Source organism: Oryctolagus cuniculus, chromosome X (genome assembly GCF_051225735.1).
Source record: "Oryctolagus cuniculus isolate XC-2025 breed Fujian yellow rabbit chromosome X, ASM5122573v1, whole genome shotgun sequence".
Taxonomy (NCBI): domain Eukaryota; kingdom Metazoa; phylum Chordata; class Mammalia; order Lagomorpha; family Leporidae; genus Oryctolagus; species Oryctolagus cuniculus.
Genome location: NC_142888.1, coordinates 72809429 through 72828722, shown reverse-complemented (window position 1 = coordinate 72828722; position 19294 = coordinate 72809429). Strand labels below are relative to the sequence as shown.

Sequence of the window (19294 nt, the reverse complement as noted above, 5' to 3'; positions counted from 1 at the left end):
TCATTCTCTCCTGCTAAAGTGATGGAATCTTGCCCTTGGCTTCAATGGTCATCTAAAAATGGATAAATTCCCAGATGTATCTCTAGCCCAAATCTCTCTCTTTTTTAAGATTTAATTTACTTATTTGAAAGTCAGAATTACAGAGAGAGGGACACACACACACACACACACACACCCCTTCCATCCGCTGCTTCACTCCCCAAATGCCACAACAGCCAGGGCTGGGCCAGACTGAAGCCAGGAGCCAGAAGCTTCTTCCTGGTCTCCTACGTGAGGCAGGGGCCCAAGCATTGGGGCCTCTTCTGCTGCTTTCTCAGACACATTAGCAGGGAGCTGGATTAGAAGTGGGGCAGCCGGGACTGGAACCTGTGCCCATATGGGATGCTGGTGTCATAGGTGGCGACTTTACCTCTATGCCACAGTGCGGCCTCCCAAATCTCTTTTCTGACCTCCAAGACCCATTTATACAATTGCCCCATCTCTTAATTCCCACCTGCCACTCACTAACATGGTTTCTATTTCGCCAGTTCACTGATGACTGCAAATACTATGAAATCCAATGCCCACTTCACATTCCTCGTTTTCTCTATTTCTTTGTGGCATGGGACACTGTCAGCCATTCTCCTCCTCAAAATTTTCCCTTCCCTAATTTCTTTCAGTCATCTTTGGTGGCTCTTCTTCTATCTGCCTCGGGATACTGGTTTCCAAAAGCTGAGGGAGGGGCTGGTGCTATGGCGTACTGGTAAAGCCACCGCCTGCAGTGCCGGCATCCCATGTAGGCACCAGTTCAAGTTCCAGCTGCTCCACTTCCGATGCAGCTCTGTGCTATGGCCTGGGAAAGCAGTGGGAGATGGGCCATGTCCTCGGGCCCCTGTACCCACGTGGGAGACCCAGAAGAAGCTCCTGGCTCCTGGCTTTGGATCGGTGCAGCTCTGGCTGTTGTGGTCATCTGGGGAGTGAACCAGTGGATGGAAGAACTCTCTCTCTTTTGTTCTCGCTCTGCCTCTGTAATTCTTTCAAATAAATAAATAAATCTAAAGAAAACCTAATCATGTCTTCTAGAAAGCAGTATTAAAAAAAAAGCTGAGGGAACATAAAGCAGTGTTACCAAATAAAGGCAAAATGAGCCCTGTTAGGAGGGCCTGGCAGGGTGGAAATCAAGCAGCAGCTTAAGGATGTTGTCAGACATCTTGCTTCTTATGGAACAACACCAGTGAACCAGGATTTAATCCACTCCCTAGTGAACAAAACAAAGACAGAATGCTAGTGAAGGCAGAAACTATGAGCATTCATCCCCTTTTAAAATTCTCAAGTCAAAAGCTTATTTTCTTAAAACTAATAGCTATTTAGTTAAGTTAATAAACACACAGTGTCACATTTGAGTGCTGTTGATATTTATTGACATCAGCACAAAACAAGTTAAGACTTGAAGCTGTTACTTAACAGGAACAGATATTTGTGTGCAGTTTCCTTCCTGGAGAGGGTATGCTCTCAGATTATGAGACCTAAGGTAAAACAAAGACTGGATTGTCAAGAACCAAACAAGGACTACATTTTACCTATTAGTAGAAAAACTGCTAAAGGCAGAATGAGATGTTTAAAAATATTCCTCATGCCAAGCTCACATAAGCAAACAAAACTAATCCTTAACTTTTAGGACATAGGGTATAGCTATAAGATGACTAGTTCGATTTTTGCAGTGAAATTTTGTTAAATCCTTCACTGTACTTGTATTACAATTACATGCTTGTTGCTTCTACACTATACAAAGTCAACAGTTATCAACAACAATGCAAGATAACGATCTGAACAAGAGTTCAAAGTGACTCTGCTCCACTCAAACTAAGAAAATTCAAGCCAGGATTAACAACATCTTTTTAGAGCCAGCTCTCCTTTTTTTTTTTTTTTTTTTTTTGCTTGTGTCACACATAGTTAAGTCCTCACTTGACATTTCCCGCCTGCAAATTGCAACACATGTCCTCACCATCGTCTTTTTCTGGCACTTTAAAGTTAATTTGTAGAAAACACAAAAACAATGAAATTGTACTTTCCAATTCTGAGCCTGCAATCAGATTCCTGCTTTACCGCTAAACATACTCCTCTGCAGTGCACCTCACCAGCACAGCGACATCCTTTCTTTCTCTCTATTCCTTTGCCCTGAGGGCGCTTCTGGATTGCTCAATACGTGCTCTTTGGCGGCCTGGACAGTCAGGATATCTAGGACCATTTGGACTTATCACTCCTCTCCCCCTTCTTTTCTATGGCTAATACCACTTTCCTGCTTTTTGTCTATTGCTGAATCTCCAGACTTGGTGCTGTCGTCAGGGGGACAGAGTCGATTTCGGCTTCGAGCTCCTGGTTGGTAAAGCTGCATTGCTGGGCGATCCTGAAGTAAAATGAAATATGTTAATATTACAACATTGCTACTAAACTTTTACGTGGGATTTGCAGAGCCATAAGGCATGTATTAATATATACCCAAAACAGGGCACTGAAAACCCAAAATGAGGGCATGGTGCATAACAGCTGTCCATTTCCTTTCTCTTGTCTCCAGAGTAAAGCAACCATTTCATAAGTGGTATTTCATATGCCTAGGGTAAATTTTTGAGACCTGTACTACCTGATTTTCTTAACCATCTCAACATGAACTAATTAGCTTATTTTTTTAAAAACTTAGAAACCTTAGCTATTGCCTATCTCTTCTTCCCATAAGTAAACTGACTATAAAATGCACCACCACACCAGAAAATATTTAGGAAAAAAAAAGAGAAAATGTTTAGGAATAACAGTAGTAAAGGTGAAACCTCTTAAGTGGATGCATCCCTGGAATTAGGAGCTCAGATGCTATGTAGCTTGCCCAGACATCTGTTTCTGATTCAGGTATAACACCTCAGCAGGTGGCACTTTAGATCTGAGATTCCCAAATAAGCCTCAAGAAAGTCCTCATGTATTCTCTCAGTTCAAGTAATATGTTTGGTTCCACAGTATAATACTGGAAAACTTACAGTCCTTTTTAAGAATTCAACCAAAAATTCCATGTGCCTTCCTCTCCCTTCCTCCCTGATTTAGGAAAGTTAGGTACTCGGATTCTTGCCACACATCTGGGAGACCTGCATGGTGTTCCTGGCTCCCGGCTTGTGGGCGTCTGAGCGAGTCAATCAGTGGGTGGAAGATCTTTCTTTTTCTCTGTCACTGCCTTTCAAATAAAATCTTGAAAGAGAGGGCAGGGCTGCCATTGTGGCACAGCAGCTACAGCCACTGCCTAGAGTGCCAGCATCCCATATCAGAGCTAGAGTCCCAGCTGCTCTACTTCCAGTCCAGCTCCCTGCATATGTGTCTGGGAAAGCAGCAGAAGATGGCCCAAGTACTTGGGCCTCTGGTGCCTACGTGGGAGAACTGGAAGAAGCTCCTGGCTCCCAGATTCGGATCAGCCAAGCTCCAGCAGTTGTGGTCGTTTGGGGAATAAACCAATGGATGGAAGATCAATCAATCTCTCTCTCCCTCTCTCTCCTTCTCTTTCTGTAACTCTGCCTTTCAAATTAAATAAATAAATCTTTTTTTAAAGGAGACATTTCAGGCAAATACAGTTTGGGGGCCCAGTGTAGATCCTATTAAAAAAGATATTGATAAAATAATTGGAAAAATCTGAACACTAAGTGGACAGGGTGTTAAAAATTGTTAGGCTTTTTAAAAAAAGATTTATTTTATTTATCTGAAAAGCAGAGTTGTAGAGACAGAGAGGGAGGGACAGAGACCGTCCATCTGCTAGTTCACTCCCCAAATAGCTGCAACAACCAGGGCTGGGCCGGACTGAAGCCAGGAGCCAGGAGTTTCTTCTGAGTCTCTTACATTGGTGCAGGGGCCCAAGCACTTGGGCTATGTTCCATTGCTTTCCCAGGTACATTAGCAGGGAGCTGGATTGGAAGTGGAGCAGCTGGGATTTGAACCAGCACCCATATGGGATGCTGGCACTGCAGGTGGTGGCTTTACCTGCTACGCCACAACACTGGCCCTATTTGTTAGGCTTAATTTTTTTTTTTAACTTGAAAGAGTGACAGAGAGGGAGTGACACACACACACACACACACACACACAGAGATCGAGATCTTCTGTCTGCTGGGTCACTCCCCAAATGCCTGCAACAGCTGGGGCTGGGCCAGGCCAAAGCCAGGAGCTCCATTTGGTTCTCGAACATGGGTAGCAAAGGCCCAAGCAGTTGAGACTTCATCTGCTGCCTCCCAGGCATGTTAGCAGGAAGCTGGATAGGAAGTGCAGAGTAGCTGGGACACAAACAGGTGCTCTGAGATGGGATGCAGATTGTAGCAGAGGCTTAACCTGTTGCACCACAATGACTGCCCCCAGATTTTTTTTGTTATTTTAATGTGAAAGTGCTCCTAAGGTTATATTATCCTTAAAAAGACTCTATCTGTAATAGTTAAATATTTAAAGAAACTATATGTCTAGGATTTGCTTGAAAATAATCCAGTAGGGTAAGGAATGAGGCAGAGTTGATAATTGTTGAAGCTGGGTGATGAGGACTTGGGACCTCATCATACTATTTTTTATTCCCTCCACTTTTACGTATCTCTGTTATTTCCATAAGTTAATAATAATAATAATAAAACTCTTCCAAGACTGAGTATGAGTTACAGATAGTTAAACTTTCCCGTTCCGGGGCTGGTGCTGTGGCGTACTGGGTAAAGCCGCTGCCTGAATCTCCGGCATCCCATATGGGCCCTGGTTTGAGTCCCAGCTGCTCCACTTCCCATCCAGCTCCCTGCTATGGCCTGGGAAAGCAGTGGAAAATGCCCAGGTTCTTGGGCTCCTGCACCCGTATGGGAGATCCAGAAGAAGCTCCTGGCTCCTGGCTTCGGACTGCCCCAGCTCCAGCTGTTGTGGCCATTTGGGGAGTGAACCAGCGGATGGAAGACTTCTGTCTCTCTGTCTCTGCCTCTGCCTCTCTGTAACTCTGCCTTTCAAATAAGTAAATAAATCTTTAAAAAAAAAAAACCTTTCCTATTTAAATAGTCTACAATGAATGATGAGCTAGCTCTTTCCTTTACATTTGCCAGCAAAGGGAAAGAGTCTTCATGAAAACAAACAAGTTTAATGAAAAGCAGCACCTTGTTTCTTATGCGATCTCTCTTAACCACTTCCTCTTTCTTTTCAGTTTTTTCTGAGCTGCCTAATGATTCTGTGCTTTCATTCTTCTTTCCTTTATCCCGAAGTGCTTCTTTTTCTTTCTTCATTTCTTCTTCTTTTCTCTTAAAAGCCTTCTCTTTCTCATAACGCTCCTTCTGCCTACGGCGCTCTTCTTCTTGCCGCTTCAGTCTCTCTCTCTCTCTCAGTATGCGCTCCTGATCTCGTTCGTAGTCGCGATCCCTCTCCCTGTAGTCTCTGCCACTGTCATCTTCAGGTCTGCATGAAAAACAAATCTGAGAATGAACCCTCAGAGATCTTGCAGGAACACTGGCAATGGGACTTGACCACTAAAATGATGTTGCACTTTTAGAGCAGAGTAGAAAAAAAAAAGAAATCAAAATAATCATTCTCCCAGATTAAGATAGTAGAATATTTGATATCCTTCCTCCTCATCCTCTGCTAAAGGTTTATCCTCTTCAGTACAATTCCAGGACATAGCAGCAAGCGTAGTATTCAGAAATCAAACAACAAAGAGCCCTCAGCTACTGACCTCTTTGGCTTTTCATCTTTATATTCAACATCAGAACGCTTGGGCAACGTACAGCTTTGCCCACTGGTTCGCTCATCATTCAGATTCTCTTTATCCAGTTTCTTGGCTTTGTCTCTTTTGTCCAATTCTTTTTCATCTCCCTTTTCTGGTTTCTTGAGCAACTTTAAAGAAAATATGCTTATTTTTATTTTTGAAGGGTAAGGCATTATTTTCTGATTCCACTAAAGCAAACACATCCTAAATACTTAAAAATTTAGATTATAGAAGGTCCCCTATCTCTGTAGGCACTCAAACTTACAGGCGAACAACTAGTACGTGAGAGTAGTAATTTACTAAAAGGATGCTATTAATGTGAAAGTGTTATCCACTCAAGTGAAGTGGTTTAATCACTTTGTGGCAATAGGATCAAGACTCCTTTGGCTTTAAATGGAGCAACCTTTAAGTGAACCAATGCACATTTCCAAGTTTGCTTCTGTAACAAACCAGCATGTCAATATGGCTTGATGCAGAAAATATACCACAAATTTAAAAAGCTATGCAGATTATTACTGTTGGACTGTTTTTTTATGAAACATGGATTTGGAATGACAAATACCTGTGGTCACCAAAGGAGAGATCCATTGCAGGAGTAATTTTGCCTTGAGCCTGAGAATAACATACTTATGATGGTACAATTACATTACAATTAGATGAATAGCAAAAATTATTTGTCATTTGATTGAAAAGTCCAAATGCTTTAAGACACCAGAATGGTGAAGTTCCCGCTCTACTGAATAGGAACTCTGAACTCAATGCCATATATATCCGTGTTAAAAAAATGTCATTCTTTCTCAAATCAGAGCTACACATCTCTCTAGAATACTTCCAAGTGTTGAGTAGTCAGAGAGATTCTTGGGCAAAGTAGAAGAATTTGAAATCTCATATAAAGTTCATCTCAGGGTGAAGGCATCATACAAGTTACAAAGCAAAAGGCAAAGCACAAGATTTAAGCATGAAGTATTTTAGCACACAGACAGCCACTGCAAATGGCAAGTCCAAACTGGACACTAAGAAGGCATCAGTGTAAAGTGAGGATACCATGTGCAGGTTTCATTGGAAGTGTTCTTATTTTTCTAATGAACATCTAGATTGGAAATGAAGATGTTCATTACTGTAATAAGAACATGAATGAGAGTCTCTAGCATGGCTGGCTCTACCTTCTGCCTTGCTGATTGAGGAACAGAAAGTCAAGTCACTTGTGGCATGGCAGAGAGACTGCCGGAAGGAATTAAGGTGGGAATCCTCCCTGCCCCGCCGAGCCCCTTATCACCAATATGAGCCCTGTGGAGACCCAGGGAACCCTAGCTACATAAACTGCTGAGTTTTCAGGGATAAAGGACTCCACCATCACCTCTGTGAGATTTTCTCTGATTTTCCCTAAAGTATAAGGGTACTTCAAAAAGTTAGTGGAAAAGTAGAATTAAAAGATTTTTTGGGGGAAGAAAATTTTGAAATCCATGCATAGTTTTTTCATAATATGCACCTTCCATGAACCTTTTTGAAGATCCCTCAGATCCCCCAGGTGATGAGAAGTCTATTGGGAGCAAGGGCTGCTCAAGCCATGCCCTCAGAAGGAAGCAGCAAGGTTGAAATTGTTCTACAAGTTTCCTCTACCTACATGCAATGCATTAATCAGAATCTGCTGCTCGGATTTACAGCTAGATGCATGAAGATAACAAGGAAAAGCACATAATGCAGGATATATCTATCCTTAGTCCTCCCACAAGGCAGCCAGATATGAGAGGCATATATGAAGAAGAGAAAGAGCTGTATAGGCGTGGTTATCTTCTGGTTGAATGTCATAGAAGCTTCTGGGTACACAGCAGAGCATCAGGAAGTCACCGGGGCTTCCTTTTCAAGTAGGAATTCAAAGTAGCTCAGCTTTTAAGAAGTCAATCTGAAGGAGATTTCAACAGGTAACACTACCACCACCACCGAAAGGACTTATTAGCTAAGACCTGCATGTGTGACATGATACTAGGTGATCTGTATCATGTACTTGGTCCTTACATTTTTCTGATTCACAGCTTGTAACAGAAACCTGTGTACCTGAAGACAGTGGAAAACAAACAGATGAGGCAACTTCATGTATCAATTATGAAGGAAAAGCTGAATAAAACCCGTAATTCATGCCAGCCAGCCCTAAGCCCTCATTTATTATGAATTGAGAGAATAATCTAAAAATTGAATATTTTCAATGATAAAAAGAACATAGATCTGCACTAAAGAAATGATAACATCATGTAAACTACTTCTCATTTTAAATGATCTTAAATTAAAAAAAATAACATTACAGGAAAGATTTCTATTGGTTCATTCCCCCCCAAAAGGATAAAAACAAAACAAAAAACTGATTTACACCAATACAACATGCATGCATATTTAAAGATGTAGATACATGCAATTTTCAACAGCATGCAGTCAATTTAAATTATCTTCATACCTTTATCTTTGGTTCATCCCTTAATTTGTCCCTTTCTGGAACTCTGTCTATCTTCTTCAGCTTTTCTATATCTTTCCTTTTTCGTTTCTCTTCTTCTTTCCACTTTCTTCTCTCTTCTTCCCTCTGCCGTTTTCTTTCTATTTCTCGTCGCCTTCTTTCTTCTCTCTTTTCTTCTCTCATTCTCTAGAAGAAACATCAACACAAACCTTCAAGTAAGATAATCATCATCAAAAACCTAATCAATCCCAAAGGCATGATGGGCTCCCACTACACTGGATCATCTTTCTACAGCCTCCGTAACCTCCACCCCGCCCAGAAAGGGATAGAGAATGAAGACCAGGACCTGCTAGTGTCAGTCTCCCCCTGCTGCCTTGCTGTTCTGTCCAGAGGCCTTCAGAATATCAAGACAGGGTCTCTGGGAGAAGCTAAGGACTCTCCAGGTTTACAGAGTGAGAGAGAGGACCAGAGAATGAGACTCGCAAGTCCAATCTTTATAAAGAATGGTGGTGGAAAAAGCAGCTCTTTCTTGAACTACAGGACCCCAATGCTCTTAAAATATTTACAGAATGTGAACCAATGAAAGTATTCAGAGAACTATAAAAACAAAAGGTTTACCTGCTTGTTTTTCAGGAAGCTCAAAAGTGGGGTTGTCTTTTTAGCTACATAAATGTAAACAGATTATTAATAATACTCATCACTCTCTAGCAAGGATTCCATTTCCTGACATTCCCTGCCATCCACCCAAGGTGGGAAAACTATACCCCTTAAACAGAAAGTTAACAACTATATTACTGGGAAGTAGTTTTACTGTATCCCATTTTAGCAACAGAGGTTTAAAGTACATCTTAAAAACTGAAGAAATTAAAATTAAGGCAATCAAACAATTTTTAACAGAGTAATTTCTAGTTAGTAAGAATTAAGTACAAAGGACATTCTCTTGTTTTACTAATAAGAATATGAATTTTTTCAATTGGAAAGAAATTGAGGAAAGGAATTAAAAAGATCTAATGCTTTTGATCTCATAATTCTGCTTCTGGGAGTTTATTCTAAGAAAGTTACCAGAAATGAGCTTAATCTGATTAATAAAAAATCAAGTTTTCAAGAAGAATATTCAGCTTCATTTTTCTACATTCTGAACAGTGCTATTAGCTCTATAACTACTTTTTAAATACATACTTTCTTAAGATAAATTCCTAGGAGTGGAAATCTGGGGTGAGACTCAACTGGTGTTTAGTTACTGATACAGTAGTGACAGCCTATTACTTAGAACCAACATCCAAGCTAGAATTTCTCAAGAGGTTTTCACTTTTGTAGTAACCAATTCCTTTATATGTGTATATACATATATATATATATTTAAATACAAGATATATAATCAATTTCTTTACGTATATCTTTACTTATATTTATTTGTAGGTCAAAGTTTTTATGAACATTAACTTTTTGTTGCTAGGAAATATCAATTGATCTTCAAAAGCTTACCATTATCTAAATTCCCCTTATCAGTCTTTTCACACTTATATTACAAGGCAAGTATTATCATGTGCATTTCTCAGCAGAAGAAACAGTCTCAGAGAAGTAAGTGACTTCTCCAAGGTCACTGAGCTAGGAAGTGATGGAAGTGGGAGACAGACTTAAGCAAAAAAAAAAAAAAAAAAAAAAAAAAAAAAAGAAAAAGCCCTTCCCCTAATTCCTCTTGCCCACTTACCTATTAATTCTCTATTTTTTGCTTCTATTTCCTCTAGCAGTGTCTCTGGAGTAGATGTCATTTTCTCATTGTCTGTAGCATAACTTTCCAAAAATTTTCTATATTCTGGATCTAAATAATTGTTCAAGGAACCAGAAAGTATAGTAGACTTTAAATGAAAGACCAAATATTATATAGAATTATATAGGATACTTAAGTATCAAAGAGGGTAATATCCTACTTCATGGAAGATTAAAAAAAAAAAAGCATACCCACAAGATAGACTATTTAGGGCTTACGTGGTCACAAATAGAAATGCTACTGCCAGTACCCATTATAGAAGTCTTGTATAACACGGGAGTCAGGAAAAATGAGATACCACACATCATAACAGAACCACGGGGGATATTATATGGGATATTTTTTAAAAAGATCTATTTAATTATTCAAAAGGCAGAGTTACACAGAAGGACAGAGAGATCTTCCATCTGCTGGTTCACTCCCCAAATGGCTGTAACAGCCAGGAGCTAGGCACTTCATCTGGGTCTCCCATGTGAGTAGCAGGAGCCCAAGCATTTGGGCCATCTTTTGCTGCTTTCTCAGGCACATTAGCAGGGAGCTGGATAGGAAGCAGAGCAGCCTGGACTCGAACTGGTGCTCATAGGGATGCCCATGGTAGATACAGTGGCTTAACTGCTAGGCCACAATGTCAGCCTCTACCACTGCTTCTACCAATCCAGAGTCACACTCAGGGGACAACTGAAAGTTACAGCTATGGAACCTTCTGAGAGTATTAGGTATAGTATATAAACAATTCCTGTATGGCTATACCTTACTTTGGGTAAACTCAACATAAAAAATCAGATGTTCCAAAAAGATAAGTTGGGCAGAAACCCTAGATGTGGCACTGGAAGGGATGGTAAATCCTGAAGTTTTCTCCTAGATACTTTTGGCTTCAGAAAGGTGACATATCAGAATCATTACATTGCTCTTTCTAAAAAATTTATTTGAAAGGCAGAATAACAGAGAGAGGAGGAGAGACAGATACAGAGATATTCCATCTTCTGGTTCACTTCCCAAATGGCTACAAAGCCAGGAACTCCACTAAGGTCTCTTATCTGGGTGGCAGGGGCCTAAGTACTTGGACCATTCTCCATTGGTTTCCCAGGTGCATTTGCAGGGAACTGGATTGAAGCAGAACAGTCAGGAAATGAACTGGCGCTCATATGGTATGTTGCCTTTTTTTTTTTTTTTTTTGGACAGAGTGGCTAGTGAGAGAGAGAGAGAGACAAAGGTCTTCCTTTGCCGTTGGTTCACCCTCCAATGGCCGCCGCGGCCGGTGCGCTGCTGCCGGCGCGGCACGCTGCTGCTGGCGCACCGCGCTGATCCGATAGCAGGAACCATGTACTTCTCCTGGTCTCCCATGGGGTGCAGGGCCCAAGGAGTTGGGCCATCCTCCACTGCACTCCCTGGCCACAGCAGAGAGCTGGCCTGGAAGAGGGGCAACCGGGACAGAATCCGGCGCCCCGACCGGGACTAGAACCCGGTGTGCCGGCGCCGCAAGGCGGAGGATTAGCCTAGTGAGCTGCGGCGCCGGCCTGCCCTTTTTTTTTTAAAATAAAGATTTACTTATGTATTTGAAAGTCAGAGTTACAGTGAGAGAGAGAGGACCTGAGACAGAGAGAGAGAGACACAGACACCTACTGGTTTACTCCCCAAAAGGCAGCAGTGACTGGGGCTGGGGAAGGCTGAAGCCAGGAGCTTCTTACCGGTCTCCCACGTGGGTACAGGGCCCAAGTACTTGGATCATCTTCCACTGCTTTCCCAGTCCATTAGCAGGGAGCTGGATTGGAAGCAGCGCAGCCAGACTCTGGCGCCCATATGGGATGCCTGCACTGCAGGTGGCAGTTTAACCCTCTCACCACAGCACCAGCCCTGTGGGATGTTGGCTTTGCAGGTGGTGGTTTAACCACCTGCACCACAACACTGGCCCTCATATTGCTAGTTTCTATGCACTGTCGAACATATCTCTTGATTTGGTCTTCCAGATCAAAATCTATGATATGTTCCATAAACAACTGTGTGTTGAGTCTTTATTGTGTTTTCTTTATAAAATATATGTTACTAGAAACAAATGGTGGAAATGCAGCTAGATGATTCTAAAGTAGTAATCTGATGAGTGAGCATCTGGGTGGTGGTTAGGATGCCACTTGGGGACACCTGCATCCCATCAGAGTGCCTGAGTTCCACTTTCATCTCTGCTGATTCCAGCTTCCTGCTAATGCTCACCCTGGGAGGCAGCAGGTGATGGTTCAAATAGTTAGGACCCTGCTACTCACATGGGAGACCCAAATGGAGTACCTGGCTCCTGGCTCAGTCCCCGCTCTTATAGACAGATGTGGAAGATGTCTTTCAGTCTCTCTCTGTTTCTCTGCCTTTTAAATAAATAAAAAGCTTAAAATATACCAATCTGATATAAAATATTGGGGCTAAATCCTTATACAAGATAACAAGAGTTAAATAATTGTTCAACCTGACAACATAATGTTACAGAGATCTCAAAATCTGAAGCCAGTTTACTTTCAATGGCAATCATTTCAGATTTTTACTTCCTATATTTCTGTTCAGCTGAATCACTATGTGTCTAATTAACTTTATATCCAAAGCCTAGAAAATAGGACTGGCTGCTTTATTTTGTATGAAGTTACTTGGGTATGGAAGTTACTTAGTATTTATTTCCCCAAATAGCTCAAACCTTCAGAAAGATAGTAGAAACAAAGTCATATAATTGTAAAAACACTTAAGAGATCTCAAGGAGCAGTTTTCATACTTTGTAACATCTGATTTTTTCCCATTGTCCTCTACAATAAACCTGTGATTATTTGTTACTCAACAGTCAACACTGTATTGATCAAGGGTGGAGAAATAAAATGCCAGTAATCAGAGAAAGCAGAAACTCTGCAGGAAACCAACTTCCATCCTGAGGATTAAGCAAAGCATCCACTGACCAATAACATATCTCCATATCTTTATTCTATATGTTTTCTAATTAAAATATTGGGACCTGGGGCTGGCATTGTGGCACAGCGGGTTAAACTGCCACCTCTGATGCTGGCATCCCATATAGCCACTGATTCGTGTCCTGGATGTTCCACTTTCGATCCAGCTCCCTGCTAATACATCTGAGAAAGCAGCGGAAGATGAGAAAGCAGCGGAAGATGGCCCACGGACTCGGGAGATCCAGATGAAGCTCCTGACTTTGTCCTGGCCTAGCTCCAGCCATTGCAGTTATTTAGGGAGTGAACCAGCAGATGGAAGATAATTCTACCTCAGCCTTTCAAATAAAAAATCTTTAAAAAATAAAAATATTGGGACCTAATTAACATTATAAAGGTATAATTTTTGTTTATTTAAATTTATTGTTCTTTTTTTTTTTTAAATATTTATTTACTTGAAAGGCAGAGGTAGAGAGAGAGGTCTTCCACCGGCACCGTGGCTCACTAGGCTAATCCTCCGCCTTGCGGTGCCGGCACACCGGGTTCTAGTCCTGGTCGGGGCGCCAGATTCTGTCCTGGTTGCCCCTCTTCCAGGCCAGCTCTCTGCTGTGGCCAGGGAGTGCAGTGGAGGATGGCCCAACTCCTTGGGCCCTGCACCCCATGGGAGACCAGGAGAAGCACCTGGCTCCTGGCTTCAGATCAGCACGATGCGCCGACCGCGGCGGCCATTGGAGGGTGAACCAATGGCAAAAGGAAGACCTTTCTCTCTGTCTCTCTGTCTCACTGTCCACTCTGCCTGTCAAAAAATAAATAAATAAATAAATAAATAAAATTAAAGGTCTTTAAAAAAAAGAGAGAGAGAGAGAGGTCTTCCATCTGCTAGTTTACTCTCCAAATGTCCGCAAAGGCCAGAGCTGGGCTGATCCAAAGCCAGGAGCCAGGAGCTGGGTCTCCCACGTGGGTGCTGGGGCTCAAGCACTTGGGCCATCTTCTACTGCTTTCCCAGGCCATTGCAGAGAGCTGGATCAGAAGTGGGGCAGCTGGGACCCATATGGGATATTGGCACTGTAGGCGCCAGCCCCAATTTTTTATTTTCATCTACTTGAAAGAGAGTCAGAGTGAAAGTGAGAGAGAGAAAGAGAAAGAGAGATCTTCTATCCACTGATTCATTTCCCACAAGTCTACAAGAGCCACAGCTGGGCCAGGCTGAAGTCAGGAGCCAGGAACTCCATCCTGGTCTCCCAGTGTGGGTGGCAGGGGTCCAAGTACCTGAAACGTCATCTGCTGCCTCCCAGTGTGCATTAGCAGGAAGCTGGATGAAGGCACCACAAGCAGTGGCTTAACCCACTGTGCTACCACACCCACCCCAAGGTATTTTTAAAAAGCTCATAGCAATAGCATCATCTAACTAGAATTATACCATACCATCATCAATAGTTCCAACTTTGGTATCTCTTTTCTTAGTCTTCTTTTTTGCAGCTTTTTGAAAAGGTGCAAATTCTACTATAGCAGGATATTCCTGACCTGTTTAAAAAAAAATACCACACTTGCTATAAAAAGGGTCCAATGTGGATACAAGAGAATCTATTCATTGCTTTCTAGGCCTCCTTTTATGGCAATCATCTGAAGAGGGTCTCCCAAATGGCATAAATTACACTGGCACAATTATAATCAACATGCTACCAAAGAAGCTCAAAATTCACACTAACAACACAATGAAGATATGGTAGAGAAGTAAAATATTCATTTAAATTCAACTTTTAAAATGTGATTTTTTTTATTTGACAGATAGAGTTAGAGAGAGAGAGAAAGGTCTTCCTTCCTTTGGTTCACTCCCCAAATGGCCACTATGGCCAGTGCTGCGCCAATCCGAAGCCAGGAGCCAGGTGCTTCCTCCTGGTCTCCCATGTGGGTACAGGCACCCAAGTACTTGGGCCATCCTCCACTGCCTTCTCAGGCCACAGCAGAAAGCTGGACTGGAAGAGGAACAACTGGGACTAGAACCCGGCGCCCATATGGGATGCCGGCGCCACAGGTGGAGGATTAGCCAAGTGAGCCACGGCACTGGCCCCAAAATGTGAATTTTTGATATGTGAAATGAAACCCCAATTTTCCTGTTTAAACTATGCAGATGTAAGCCAGATTAAAAGAACTCAAACTGACCAGAAGGTATCACAAAGCAGTTCTGATTTTGGAAATCCTAGTGAATCCAAAATTAGACTAGCTTAGTAACTGTGAGACATTCTGAGAAAGAATAGAATAGATAAAGCAGAGGGGAATTGTAGAAGACAGACTTGACAAGACTAGAAATAAAGGCAGACTGTGGAGGACCCTGACCACTTATTTAAGGAATTCAAACTTTTTTTTAAAATCCCAATTGTTAAACAATTAAAAATCACTATTTTCAAAAAGATTAATTTCATGACAATTGACAGAATTATTCAGTAATGAAAAACCCTGTAAGTTTAGAAAAAGTGGTTGTCTAAGCACTTGGTGATGAAGATGTAAAATGTGAAAGTATTAGTAAGTTCAACTGGACAAGAGACAGAACTGACAAGAGTCAATTTCACTTGTTTTAAAGGTGAAGGATAAAAAAGAAATGCAAAAATTAAATATGATTCAAATTACCAGGGTAAGTAAGTAGGAAATCATTGCTATCCACTGGAATAAAAGTGGGAGTGGAAAAACAGCTATGTTTTCAACTTTTACTGACCTAATCTTTGAAAAAGATTTAATTTTTATCAAATTAATGTAATACTGAAAACACAAAACTAAACAATTATATCATTCACTTATGATTACAAAGCCAAAAAAAGTAGCAAATGGAAGCAGCTTGGACATTCTCTGGCTAAACCTTGCAAGCAGCAGAATGTAAGTAGAAAGAGTTAAGGCAGAACACCCCCATGATCCTCCTGGGTACAAAGTCTGATGTTTTAATTCTATCACATACAACTTTGTGCGAATATTAAATAGTATTCCAACTGGAACTGTTGACTTACATAATCCAAATTAAATAACTAAATAAATGCTGGTCCTTGAAGCAAGATGAGAAGTAAATACTTAAAACTTGTCACACAAGTTTAAAGAGTCACTTATCAGTATTGCTGCTGAAATGAAATAGTTAAAACAACAAGATCTAATCCAGGACAAAAACACTTGTTAGACTAGGAGAAAATAGTGGCAACTTCATTCGGTTAATCAAGCCAAATAACAGTTTAATAAAAATATCTAAAGGCTGTGAAAAGTCATATGTCTATTTTTAAGACTACAATGACCTTATCAGATTTGTAAAACTCTTTAAATATTGCACACTTTATCACTTAGGATTTTAGAAAAGCTACCCAGGAAGACATTAAGAAAATATGGTGATGGGCATATCATCTCAAACATAAAAATGAAATCCATGCTCTATTTCATTTATGAACACTCACCTTTATTGTCAAGGAATACATAGCCATCAAACCGATCCCTGAACAAGATAATGTCCTCTTGGTTTTTAAAGTTGATGTATGCTCTGGCATACATATGAGGATACAGACTGCAGAGAGAAAAGCAATTATGTAAATAAACTTGCAGGTGTCAAGCTGAATTACAAGCATGTACATATTAAAGAGACAGACTCAAAAATCAAATGGAAAACATTAGAATAAAAAGAATGGAAAAAATATTTTTCATTTACCCCCTCCCTCTTTTGTTTTACCTAGTATCATTAGAAAAAAACTCAAAATAATCATGCTCAGGCATGGGTTGAAGATGTTCCTGAAGCTGCTCCTTGGTCAGAGTGGGAGGTAATCTTCGAATTACCACCTTAGGAAATGAATAAGGAAAATAAATTAAGTATGTCAATTTTTGTCATACCTGAAAGAATCAACGTTCCTGAAGAAAGCTGGTCCTATTAGAGTACATATTAAAACTCATAAAACTCATTAGAAAAATACTCTTCTGCAGCTCAGGGCTCAGAGTTATGGTAGCACCGGGGTTTTTTAAAACTCTTGGAAATAAGAACCACTTGGAGCAAAGAAAATTCCAGGTTATGCTTTCATCATTTTCTATCACCTTCTTTTCAACAGTTTTAGTGGCAAAAAGTTAGAGCAACCGTGGTCTTTTGGGGGTGCACGAAATCTTGATCTAGTAATATTTATCTCTTGACAAACACATCTCAAAACAAAACCCTTTCCTATTCAGCTTAAATTTAGAATTAAAAACGCTAACGAATATCAAAATCACGCAGTGCTCTTAAAACAGGATGCTCTCGATCTGCCCCGAAGACCACTACCCCCCCCCTTACACTCACCCCAACTCACCTCCATTAATACTCCAGCCGCAAACCCCTGAGGTCCCCTTCACTATTTACTAATCGTCCCCAACTCATCTTTTAATTCCTCACTCTTTACGATGCCTCCCCAGTCTCATTTTCACTTCGCAGCGCAGATCTAAACCCGTCACGTCTTGGCGGGGTCCTCCCTTTCCGTCACCCCCACCCCAGTGTTTGGCTAGGAGGGGCTCCCCCCCACCTCGGGCGAGCAGATGAGGCAGAGTGATGCGATTTTCATTCAGGTGAAGAGACAGAAGGGGAACCAGAGAGAGGAAGAGAGCAGTCCCATTCCCAGCCATACTCCACAAGCGGCGGACCCGTCCCGCCCTCTCCCGGGCCAACAGCCGATCGACACCTTGCTCAGCGCCTCTTTCTTCTCTTTATTGCGATCCTGCTTATCGTCCCCTTTGCCGCAGTCCCCCGAAGTCCCACCGACGCTGCCTGTGGCTCCCTGGGGCGTTAACAGGGTTACTCGCTTCTCCTTAGGCCTGTGGTCCTTCTCTTCCTTCATGGTCACGACTTGCTCTTCAGAAGTGCAGTCGGGTTTCAACGCCGCTACGCCGGCTACCTACGACTCGCAGGCGGCTCCCATCATAGCTCCGCCCCCAACAAACGCCCCTAGTGATAAAGCCAGGCCCCGCGTTCCAATTGGGTCTCGCCAGGATATCGCGAGACTTCAGGGAGCGCGGCTTCCCTCAGTGGAAAGGTTTTAACACCTGGTCTTTACTTCCTGGCTTCCGAACCGCAGCGTCGTCCAATCCCCTCGTGACTCAGATTCCCTGGGGACTGGCCCAGTGCGCGTCATTGGCTCTTCGCCATCTTGACTATTCTTTCGGGGACTACAAATCCCGGCATCCAAAGTAGCTACCAGTGTTTTTCAGGTCGAAAGATGAGCGCTATATTTCTCTTTAGTTTTCATTAGGCAAACTCAATGTTATCTAAGAGAACGACTAATATTTTCTATCACTGAATTTAAAGTGTGCTTCTTGGGGCGGGTGTTGTGGCTTAGCGGGTTAGAGCCACCGCCTGCAGTCCGGCTGCTCCACTTCCGATCAAGCCCCCTGCTAGTGGTCTGGGAAAGCAGTGGAGGATGGCCCAGGTACTTGGGCCCCAGCACCGTTGTGGGACCCAGAAGAAACTCTAGGCTCCTGGCTTTGCCCTGGCCCCGCCCCTCCCAGGCCGTTGAGCCCATTTCGGGGGTAAACCTACAAATGACGGATCTCAGTCGTCTTCCCTCTCTGTAATTTTCAAATAAGTAGGCAAATCTCTAAAAAAAAAAAAAAAAAACCTGTACTTTGAGGCTTTAGAATTTTTTTAAAGATTTATTTATTAATTAATTACACAGAGAGAGAAGGAGAGGCAGAGAGAGAGAGAGGTCTTCCATCCGCTGGTTCACTCCCCAATTGGCAGCAAAGGCTGGAGCTGTGACGATCCGAAGCCACGAGCCAGGAGCTTCTCCCGGGTCTCCCACGTGGGTGCAGGGGCCCAAGGACTTGGGACATCTTCTACTGCTTTCCCAGACCATAGCAGAGAGCTGGATCAGAAGTGGAGCAGCCGGGAATTGAACCAGCACCCATATGGGATGCTGGCACTGCAGCACTAAGCCACAGCGCCGGCCCTGAGAATTTCTGTTCTATATATTGATTGGGATTTGCAAAGATATAAGTACTCACAAGATACTGATATTAAAAGGAGCAATAAAACCATTATGTATGAGTTTTATCAACACCCTTTTTTAAAATTAAAAGATGCATTTATTTTAGTGCAAAAAAAGAGATATCTTTGAGATCCATGCGTGTAGGTTTTCAAAAAGTTCATGGAAAAAATGTGTTTTATGAAAATATTATACATGGATTTCCTTTTTTTAGAAAGCTTTTATTTAATAAATATAAATTTCATAGGTATAGCTTTTGGATTATAGCGGTTCTTCCCCCCATACCCACCCTCCCATCCCCAAACCGCCTTACCTCCTACTCCCTCTCCCATCCCATTCTTCATTAAGATTCATTTTTAGTTATCTTTATATACAGAAGAGCAGCTCTATACTAAGATTTCAACACTGTACACCCACACAGACACACAAAGTATAAAGTACTGTTTAAAGACATTTTACCGTTAATTC

General features: G+C 41.9%; 2 protein-coding genes across 5 annotated transcripts in view; one reads left to right on the top strand and one right to left on the bottom strand.

The window, feature by feature from the left end:
* LOC100357610 (protein PBDC1) overlaps window positions 1-19294 on the top strand; it is a 453980-nt gene that overhangs the window by 232704 nt on the left and 201982 nt on the right. The gene's annotated exons all lie outside the window — the stretch shown is intronic.
* UPF3B (UPF3B regulator of nonsense mediated mRNA decay) lies at window positions 1378-17939 on the bottom strand. Of its 2 annotated transcripts, XM_002720125.6 has the most exons (11): window positions 17528-17939; window positions 16558-16664; window positions 16289-16395; window positions 14283-14381; window positions 9883-9993; window positions 8790-8833; window positions 8175-8357; window positions 7742-7780; window positions 5693-5853; window positions 5124-5418; window positions 1378-2386 (listed from the first exon to the last, which is right to left on the bottom strand). In XM_002720125.6, exons 1-11 carry the CDS (start codon window positions 17681-17683, stop codon window positions 2237-2239), a joined length of 1452 nt encoding a protein of 483 aa, XP_002720171.1. In that variant the 5' UTR covers window positions 17684-17939; the 3' UTR covers window positions 1378-2236. The 2 variants fall into 2 exon arrangements, with proteins under 2 accessions (XP_002720171.1, XP_002720172.1); XM_002720126.6 differs by lacking the exon at window positions 7742-7780.